This window comes from Montipora foliosa, chromosome 5 (genome assembly GCF_036669935.1).
Source record: "Montipora foliosa isolate CH-2021 chromosome 5, ASM3666993v2, whole genome shotgun sequence".
In the NCBI taxonomy this organism is placed as follows: Eukaryota; Metazoa; Cnidaria; class Anthozoa; order Scleractinia; family Acroporidae; genus Montipora; species Montipora foliosa.
This window is the reverse complement of record NC_090873.1, coordinates 10,524,162-10,534,161: the sequence shown is the minus strand read 5'-3', so window position 1 is coordinate 10,534,161 and position 10,000 is coordinate 10,524,162. Positions and strand designations below refer to the sequence as shown.

Genomic DNA, 10,000 nt, shown 5'->3' with positions numbered 1-10,000 from the left:
TTGTAGACCTACGTCATGCATACTAAGCGCTGTAAATATAACATTACACATAAATATTATCTTATTTTGTAGAGGAACAGTGACAAGCGAGGGCATTCACTTGGACCTTAAAGTTGGGGCCGCTCACCTTACATTCCCTCCAAAGGCTGTGTCTGAGCCCACTCCAATAACAGTCCACAGATGGAAATGTAATGCCCTTTCACCACCACTCGGGGAGCACGAAGCCGTCGTGAGCAATGTGATCGAAATATCTACCAACAAGGATGCCGGAGCTTTTGAATTCAACAACGAAGTGAAACTGGCTCTTTCACACAGTGCTCCAGACCTAAAAGGATACGAACTGGTAATTAAAAGGCTGATCGATGCGGAAACCAATGAATGGGAGGAAGTAGACGGAAGTGAGGACTTTCGATGCCTCTCGGGTAACGTTTTTTTTTATATCATCAGCGTTAGCTAAATGGGCGTGGCCCCTTTATTAAGCTGTAAGCCATTACTGTATATAAGAAACAGCCCGGATGTATTGAACATTCTTATATCATTGCAGATATCGTTGATGATTACCCATCTCCAAACGATACTCCTGATTTCTCCTTTCCTGTGGTGCAAGCTGACATCACAGAATGTTCTACGTACGCTGTGGTTTGTCGTCTGAAGTTATCTCCAGAATACACCATTACAGTCAATGGCGGCACATTCAGTCACCCTGATTATCCAGACGTGACAATCTCAGTTCCTAAAAAATCCGTTCCAAACAAAACAAAGCTTCCTTTGCAACTTAAGGTGGGTTATGAGATCTTTCATACTACATTCATCTGGAAGTGTGGCCCAGTAGTTAGGGCGCTTGCCTTGGGATCCGGGTATCCCGGGTTCAAGACCCGTTCTGACCACTCGTTGAATTTCTTTCCGATAGTCCCTGGTTCATCTTCTTGGCTGCACATGTAAATAGCCAACTGGTTGCCTCCGGCCGGTTGGGATTCTTAATAGTTGTTGCTGTTGTTGTTGTTGTGTTCGGTTGTGTGTTATTGGCCCTGAAAATCCCTTATGGTGGAGGATACACGAACGTCGTTCATTGTGACTGCGAATTTTAGACGGTTTTGTAAACCACAGCCATAAAACCATTTGTAAGGTTTCTCATTCAAATGATGTTCTTACAAATTGACAAGAAGTAAGATCTTTAACTCAGATTCTTCAGAACAGAATTCAAACGACAGGATTCGAGTAAATAGTTTAATGTTCAACAAATGTTGGTGATCCGTTCCCTTCAATCAACCTCTGGGTTTTTTCCCCAACCCCCCCCCCCCCCCCCTTCCTCCCCACCCACTTACACCCACACACGCACGTTGACTCTTCCGGGTCCATTTTCCATTATTTTTGTAACATTCACTTTGACTGGTCTTGTAATTACTGTTAAACCTTAACCTCCTCCTTCCTCAGTATTTATCTCTTATTTGTTTAGACAAATGCTCGATCCCGAACACAAGGCGTTTTTGCAATTGTGTGCCAATGTACCTGGTCTTTGAATGAGAATGAGGCTGGAGTTGGCTTTGTTTCCGTGCTCACCCCATTTTTTGTCACAGTTGGCCTAAGGATACAAGATAGATCTGTGTCAAAGCATGCACAATGTCTCCTCAGGCCTTGCTTCCATTTTCGTTGATCAAGTTACTTAGCAGAAAAATGCTGTGAAAAGACCAGCTTTTTCCAAGCATATGTAATTGCTATCTGGCATTGCTCTCTCTCTCTCTTCTCAGGTGCAAGAAGTTCTTCAGGATAAATTCGATGGTCTCGATTTGTGCTCGGGACCAATATTACGTATTTTGGGCTCTCCGAGTGCCGGATTTTTGAGGCCTGTTTCAATTCAGTTGCCAATTTCTCATGGACGTGATCCTGAGTATATTCCTGACCCCACAGTTTGTCGCGTCAGGATATTTTTTCTCAGGTCCGATGAAGAAAGCAAGGAATGGATTGAAATTACCAGCGACCTTGAAAATCCTGCAAGTTTTGATGGCAATTTTGTAAAGTTCCAGGTTCGACGTTTTTCAGGGTGAGTATGCGAACGTTTACTAAAATAAGTATTTTGACACTTTTAGAATTATTGGAAGACATTGAGCGTGGAAAGAGGAATTATGCAAAGCAAGAAAAGTGTTACCAAGGCAACCTCGTTCCCAGGACCTCTCCTTGGTTCAGCCCACAAGTCAAGGGAGAGGTCCTGGGAACGAGGTTGCGGCCAAGGGTTATATATAGCCCTTCGAGATCTGCATATAGTGTCCTCACTTTATCTCTTCATTATGCTTTCTTATCGCTGGTTTCGTTACCTTCGCTGTCAGTGAAGTGTCCACTCAAAAGAGATGTTTTATTCTCAAATCAGTTCTTTTCGTGCAGTTCTCCTTTAATCCTTCTCAAGCGTCTTTGTAAATCTATGGAAGGCAATTTCTTTGCGGTTTTGGTTCTTTAAAACTCTTTTACTTGAAGACAACTTTAAAATATTACACGACTTTTGTTCGTTCCCTCTGAAGCTGCAACGTGACGTCATTCGTTGACACGTGACATCATCTGTCCAATATTATAAAATTACTGAACCAATGACGTTGTTTTTATCGGCTGACTTTGCCCCGGTTCTAAGAAATGAATTTTTTTTTTCATTATGAATAGAATAGGTATCCAAAATGTAGAAGAGTGTAAAATGTATCGTAATATCCAGAAAGATAGCTTGCGTATTAAGTGTTTCCAGAGGGCAAGAAGGGAATTCATTTTTCTGGCCGCGCGCGCGAGAATAGGGTGAGCGCAAAAAAAAAAAAAAAAGAAAAACCAAATTGTCTCGCCCCACTTTCCACGCGGTCAAAACATTAAAAGTCTTCATGTCCCCCCACGGAAACGCTTGCTACGCAGGCTACCAGAAGGAGAGCTTTTTTTTTTATCGGTTGGGCGGCGTGGGTGCCTCTGATATGCCTTTATATTAACTTTGAATAGGGTGATGTTATTAGTTCTAGTCCTTCATTTAAGATTACATCCAACCTTGGATGTTTTCTGCGTTTGTAGTGTATATAACCGGGAGCTCATCAAGGGGACCCTTTATCTCCACTAATTCCTTGAGTCAACCCATTCCCGAGTAAATTTAGTTTTAGGAACAGGTTTTTCCCTCGAAAAATATCATAATTCCCTTGGCGCTGAGATTGCTTTGTTTTGATTGGCTTTCACAACAGTTTGCGTGCTAAATCTCCCAAGGGAGGCCTTCTACAAATAAATCAACTCTGGAAAGGGTTGACTCATAGGCCAAGTATGGGAGATAGAGGATCCCCTTGATGAGATCCTGATATACTTATTTTACCGTTTTTGACCTAAAATTCCAATTTTAGTGAAAGTTAGCAAAATTAGTACGCATTCATGTAGCCCACGATCGAGATGGTGAGAGGGGGGATCGAGCTTGCCGAAAAAGTAAAAACAGAGTTGTTTTTTGATCGATCACATAACTGATGGAGATCATCAAATTAGCCAATCACATCGCCAAGCAAATACATGCAGCAAACGCAAAACGCTGATTGGTTGTGAACATAAACCAATCAGGAAGCGTGGCAATGCCAAATCAAAGCAATCAGCTTCTTCGCCTTGCGCTTTAATACAACACTGCCGCTCACAAGTTAAATAGGCCATTTGCAGCTAGAGTTCAAACAACGCTTGTCCGAAGAACAAAGAAGATCTTTCTGAAAGAATATTGAGTGCCTCTTTCATGATTCAAGTCCATTGTCGGCGTTTTCCAAAAGAATAAATCAATCCTTAAGACAGGCTATCAATTCTTTATTTTCGAATTCCCCATAATACACTTTGCTTGCCCCCCAAATTTTGCATAAACCATTGTTTTCAAATGCCCTTGGGAATATGCAGTGTCCCCAAACGCATTTGAAAACAATAGTTTATGCAAAATTTTGGGGGCAAACAAAGTGTATTATGGGGAATTCGAAAATAGAGAATGACAGAGGGAAGCTTGATGAGGCTCTATCCGTAGTTATATTAATTTTTTTCGGAAAATTATATATTTTTTAATTTAAGATACACTTGTGTCGTTGATTGGTGGAAAGAAGACAGAAGGTCAAGTGCTTCTGGGATTATTACCTACCTGTCGAGTCTCATATGGAATCAGCCCCGAGAGGCAAACTTTTTCGCGTACTTTAAACCAACAGAACGCCTTAATTCTCAAGATATCTTGTTCCTAATCTGCTGCCCCGCCCACCTCAGAGAAATGGTCAAAGGAGAGCATGATAAGGAAGGAATAACCTCGTGCGATGTCAGCTCCAGAAGGAAGATGATCCCGGGACAGGATAAGGCATTTGTGTTCGTGTCAGGTGGAATGTGCCCAATAGAAGATCAGGACATGGATGATTTTTATTTGAGGTATTTTATCTCTTCACTATTCCCAGCGTTCTGCTGGGGGAATTTTCTATTTTTCTCTGTTTAACGTTCCAGAGTGCTTATCCATAAAAATCAACCTTGTAAACGTTTTCAGGGAAGTATCGGTTACGCGTAATCATACAATTTTACTGTGGTAAAATCTGCATTTATCCAGAAAAATCGCCTCGTGTAACCACGTTTGAAGCCATTCTTGGCTCGCACTCACATGATTAGACGGCCATGTTGGTGTACAAAACAAAAACAAAATGTCGCTCGCGTTTTGCATAATAATAGAGCCAAATTCCCAATAGACTTTTTCGCTATTGTTCTGTACATCAACATGGCCGCCGTGACGTCACTTTACTAGTTTACCAGTTTCAACAGTTGGACTCCTTCAAATTGACTGCTGTCTGTTTTGCTGTTATGTGGTCTAATCGATCAGTAGTCCATTCAGAAGATTACGCCAAGCCGACCACATTGCTTAAGAAAAGGCCAGACCATGACACCGGGAACTCCATGCCCTGCTCTTTTCGAATAGTGTTTGAGATCTGAAAAGCCGATACCTACAACTGAGTACCAGTGTATCACACCACAACTTCAGAAACTCATTGACCTTCCCTTTGGGAGCGGGGTGTGGACTTTATATCGTCCCAAAATGCTTTTGCGCAAGCGCTGTGGGGTAGGTCCTGCGGTGTATCGCTTTATACAAGGCAGTTAGGTCTTTAAATGTCTGGTATTCAGTAAGGATTTGCAACGAAGCGCAACAACGAAGCTATCTTTCGAAATAGGTTTTACGGCGATACCCAGTTCAGGGCCCAGCTGGACGTTCGTTTGATCAGCGACCAGGTGTATTGTAAAGTGAAGTTTCGCAGCACTCGAGAAACCACAGGAAATAACTTGTTGTCTACACTGTTATTAAAATTGCCTACTCTCGTCGTGGATCATCAGGTAAGCCCTTTCTTAGACACTTGTGTGCAGAAATTCAGCTAAGTATATGCACGCTCAATTGTGACATCCAACGCGAATTTTCCCTTTAATTTTAAGTCTAAAGCAGGAGCTCATCAAGGGGTGTCTCTATCTTCCATACTTGGCCTATGAGTCAACCCCTTCAGGAGTAGATTTATTTATAGAACGCCTCCCTTGGGAGATCCAGCACGCCCACTGTTGTAATAGCCAATCTCTCGTCAGGAGATTCAGCACGCCCGCTGTTGCAAAAGCCAATGTCTTCTTGGGAGATTCAGCACGCCCGCTGTTGTAAAAACCAATCTCTCCTTGGGAGATTCAGCACGCCCACTGTTGTAAAAACCAATCTCTCCTTGGGAGATTCAGCACGCCTACTGTTGTAAAAACCAATCTCTTCTTGGGAGATTCAGCACGCCCACTGTTTTAAAAGCCAATCTCTCCTAGGGAGATTCAGCACGCCCTCTGTTGTAAAAGCCAATCTCTCCTAGGGAGATTCAGCACTCCCGCTGTTGTAAAAGCCAATCTCTCCTTGGGAGATTCAGCACGCCCACTGTTGTAATATCCAATCTCTCTTAGGGAGATTCAGCACGGTCGCTGTTGTAAAGACCAATTTCTCCTTGAGGGATTCAGCATGCCCACTATTGTAAAAACCAATCTCTTCTTGGGAGATTCAGCACGCCAGCTGTTGTAAAAACCAATCTCTTCTTGGGAGGTTCAGCACGCCCACTGTTGTAAAAGCCAATCTCTTCTTGGAGATTCAGCACGCCCACTTTTGTAAAAGCCAATCTCTCCTTGGGAGATTCAGCACGCTTAATGTTGTAAAAGTCAATCTCTCCTTGGGAGATTCAGCTCTCAGCTCGCCCATTTTTGTAAAAGCTAATCTTTTCTTGGGAGATTCAGCACGCCCACTGTTCTAAAAGCCAATCTCTCCTTGGGAGATTCAGCACGCCCACTGTTGTAAAAGCCAATCTCCCCTGGAGAGATTTAGCACGCCCGCTGTTGTAAAAGCCAATTTCTCCTTGAGGGATTCAGCATGCCCACTGTTGTAAAAGCCAATCTCTCCTAGGGAGATTTAGCACGCCCGCTGTTGAAAAAGCCAATCTCTCCTTGGGAGATTCAGCACGCCCACTGTTGTAAACGCGAATCTCTTCTTGGGAGATTCAGCACGCCCGCTGTTGTAAAAACCAATCTCTCCTTGGGGGATCCAGCACGGCCACTGTTGTAAAAGCCAATCTCTCTTTGGGAGATTCAGCACGCCCACTGTTGTAAACGCCAATCTCTTCTTGGGAGATTCAGCACGCCCGCTGTTGTAAAAACCATTCTCTCCTCGGGGGATCCAGCATACCCACTGTTGTAAAAGCCAATCTCACTTGGGAGATCCAGCACGCCAACTTTTGTAAAAGTCAATCAAAACAAAGGAATCGCAGGGTCAAGGGAAACACGATACGTTTCGTGGGAAAACCTGTTCCTGAAAATAAATTTACTAGGAAAAGGGTTGACTCAAGGAAGCCTCCGCTTATTAAGCTCCTGGTCTAAGCCTTTGCTGCCAATTTCCAACAATAAGATAAGGGTAAAGGTTAGCGTTATTTTTGACTCAGGGAAAATGCAGCTGTTTATCCTTACGTGAGGAGCAGCATTTGGCAGACACTTTGTGACGTTAATTGTCGGTATTCCGAGAAATGAGTGATGTTGAACAAGGAAATTTCTGGGCATACCTGATCAAACATTATGAGACACTATTGGACAATATCAAACATTACGGGACACTATTGGACAATATGATCAAGGAAAAAAGGATCGGAGTTTACTGTTTATTTGTCATCTGTTACTACTTGATTTGTAGACCTAAATGAGCAAGCGCAAAAATAGAAAAAGCTGCAATCCCTAGCCCCTCCCCCCCCCCCCCCTTTACCTCCCCTTCCTCCTCGGAGTCCTTGTCACCTCAGAGCATAAAATAACACAAAGAAGCTAAATACCGCCATGGGACTCGACGAACATTGCTTCGGTTCAAATTTGTGTCTTTGACTATAGATCTTGTGGAACTGTAAGTTTAAATGATTTGATTTCACAGTAACCGGGGCCCATAGCCAGCAGCCTGCAACTCCAATATTAGGTCTGTTGCAGAGCAAGCTATTTTTAGACGATTTCTTAAAAGCGATTTGGCTTGCATGAGTGAGCATTCTCAGTCTCATGGTTTATTACTAATTTCTAATGTAAGACTTGTGATTAGCTGCAAAGGTCTGGTTTCGCGGGAAATCAATCTAAAAATAACTCGGTCAGTAAAAACCCCTTCCACAAATACAATGAAGTTTTAGGCTCCTAATCATGGGTTCCTGATGGTAGATAAGAGTAGTATTCAAGTAAAATTGTGTTCTCCATCCTCCTCAGAAAAAAAAGCGTTTCATATCCGTTTAGGTCCCTTCTTCTACAGAAAGATACGCTTTTGGAAAGAAACTTTTCCTTTTCTATAGAATACTCCAGTCGAGTTTTTCGGCGTTCCCTTGGATGACGAGATACTTTTACAAGCGCCAACCCAATTTGTGCTGGCAGTGTGTCAAAGAGCGGTAACTGAAGAGACATACGATGAGCACTTGAGTCAATTATCGAGCGGCATTAAGGGAAAAAGTCAAGTATTGAAGAGTTTTTTCAAGGTTCTTGCGGGTCTGGAAATGGAAGACCAAGAGGAGTGCTTTGAGGCCATTGTGAAGATATTAAGGCAACTTGACGGAACTACAGATAAACTTGCGCATGTGATCAAGCGCCTTCAAACAGGTAAACTAAGGAGATTAGGTGGTATGGTTGTGCTATTGTGTTATAGGTTATGGGGGGAAATGAGTTCACTTTGATACTCTCTCTGTCCCTGATTGAACACTTATAACTCTAGGGAATCCAAGCGAATGGTAAGAAATGGTTGATTGAAGGAATAAGCGAACGGACCAATAGACCAATTGACCTCTTTAGGTTGTACGTTTTGTTTTCCCATTTCAGAGCACGTGATGCTACTCTTGAGAACAATTTCTTTCAAATTTCGTCTTATACACGTGCTTATGTACGAATGACTAGTGAAAAAACAAAAGGGAAATTCCCTTGAGAACATCACATGTTCTGAAATGGGAAAAGAAAACGTACAAGCTAAAAAGGTCTATTGGTCTATTAACGGACGGAAGAACCAAGGGACGTTATGTTGGATAGAGGAATTCATAGATTAACGGACCGTGAGAGGTAGGGACGAAGTTAAGGACGGCGGGACTGAGTGGAGATAAAATGGACAAATACTGAAATGACTACGAGTCAGAAATAGCAGGGGACAAGGAAAAAGGCAGAAGGAAATGCGGAAGAATAACGCAAAAAGTATGATCTTGATCCTTCAAGCTTCCTATCCTGCAATGTAAAGTAATTCTTCTTTTTTTTATTATTTCTTAAGCCCGCAAAGCCGTTATGACACCACTACAATCAAACAGTGAGGTAATATTCAAAGTTTCTGAGAATGCTGAAACACAGTGGAAGAGACTTGCTCGGAAACTTGACCTGGGATCAGCAAAAATTGATATTATATCAGAGGAAGAGAGCTGTGACTATGACCGCTGTTGTAAAGCCTTAGAAACATGGTGTGAAGTGAATGGACAAACAGCAACCATAAGAAAACTAATGGTCAGATTAACAAAAGGAGGACTAGGTAGAATCAATTATAATATAATGAAGTGCTTGGGTCTTTTGGAGCGCGCGTAGCGTAGTGGGTATCGCTCGCGGACTGCATTCCAGCGCTCCGGGTTCGAATCCCAGCTCGTGCGTTCCAAAGTTCAGCTTTCCATCCATTCGTGGTGGGTAACATGAGTACCAGTATTATTGGAGAGAAGTTGTGCATGCAACGGGTTAGGAGTGTTGCCCACCCCTGCAGTGAGTTACTCTAGATGCTGTAAGTTACTGTACAAGCTAAGGAAAGAAGCCTTCGGGTTGCCTTCGACTACGGTCGGCCTCTTCTTCTTCTTCTTCTTCTTCTTCTTGGGTCTTTTGCGCTCTCGATAGCTATTTTGCTGAAGAAATTTATAGATATTTATTTAAAGTGCAAGTGATTCAGTGTCCACTGAGAGAAAGTGCTCGATGCGGTGTGCACAGCGTTGTAATAGCCTATGAGAAAAAATCAAAGATAAAACATAGGTCGTTGCGCAGAGCACTCGCCTCTCACCAATGTGGCCCGGGCTCGATTCCCAGACTCGGCGTCGTAGACTCTCTTCTCAGAGAGGTTTTTCTCCGAGTACACCGGTTTTCCCTCTCCTCAAAAATTAGCATTTGATTTGACTTGCGTTAATTTGTTGATTTCAGTTTACAATTTCCCCAGTTAGTGCTCCAGCGCTAGATGACTAGACACTTAAATACTCGACCTTTTGTCCGTAACTTGAGTCTCACGCTTTCGACATGAGACGATCGCCTAAGCGTGAAACTCTCGTAGTTTATTAGCTATAGATATTTATTTAAAAAGTTGTTTGAATGTTAATATTTCCATGCGTTCCAGTGCTTTGATCTTGAAGCATGGATCGACCTTTCACCCATGCAATTGGTGTTCGTTGACTTCTTCTATTTTCACTAGAGAAATACTCTGAATGGCCCCTTACAATCAACATTGATGAAAATGCAATTTTCCAACGAAATCATG

The 10,000-nt window shown here is 42.7% G+C and overlaps 1 protein-coding gene across 1 annotated transcript in view; it reads left to right on the top strand.

Annotated features, from left to right (window-relative positions):
- Positions 1-10,000, top strand: part of LOC138002123 (uncharacterized) — a 25,186-nt gene that overhangs the window by 14,892 nt on the left and 294 nt on the right. The window contains exons 5-11 of the mRNA XM_068848215.1: positions 73-422; positions 545-780; positions 1,749-2,041; positions 4,045-4,386; positions 5,172-5,331; positions 7,818-8,118; positions 8,771-10,000. The exon at positions 8,771-10,000 is cut by the window's right edge and continues 294 nt beyond it. Coding sequence (XP_068704316.1) covers positions 73-422; positions 545-780; positions 1,749-2,041; positions 4,045-4,386; positions 5,172-5,331; positions 7,818-8,118; positions 8,771-9,075 — 1,987 coding nt within the window. The 3' untranslated portion in view covers positions 9,076-10,000. The remainder of the gene's footprint in view (positions 1-72; positions 423-544; positions 781-1,748; positions 2,042-4,044; positions 4,387-5,171; positions 5,332-7,817; positions 8,119-8,770) is intronic.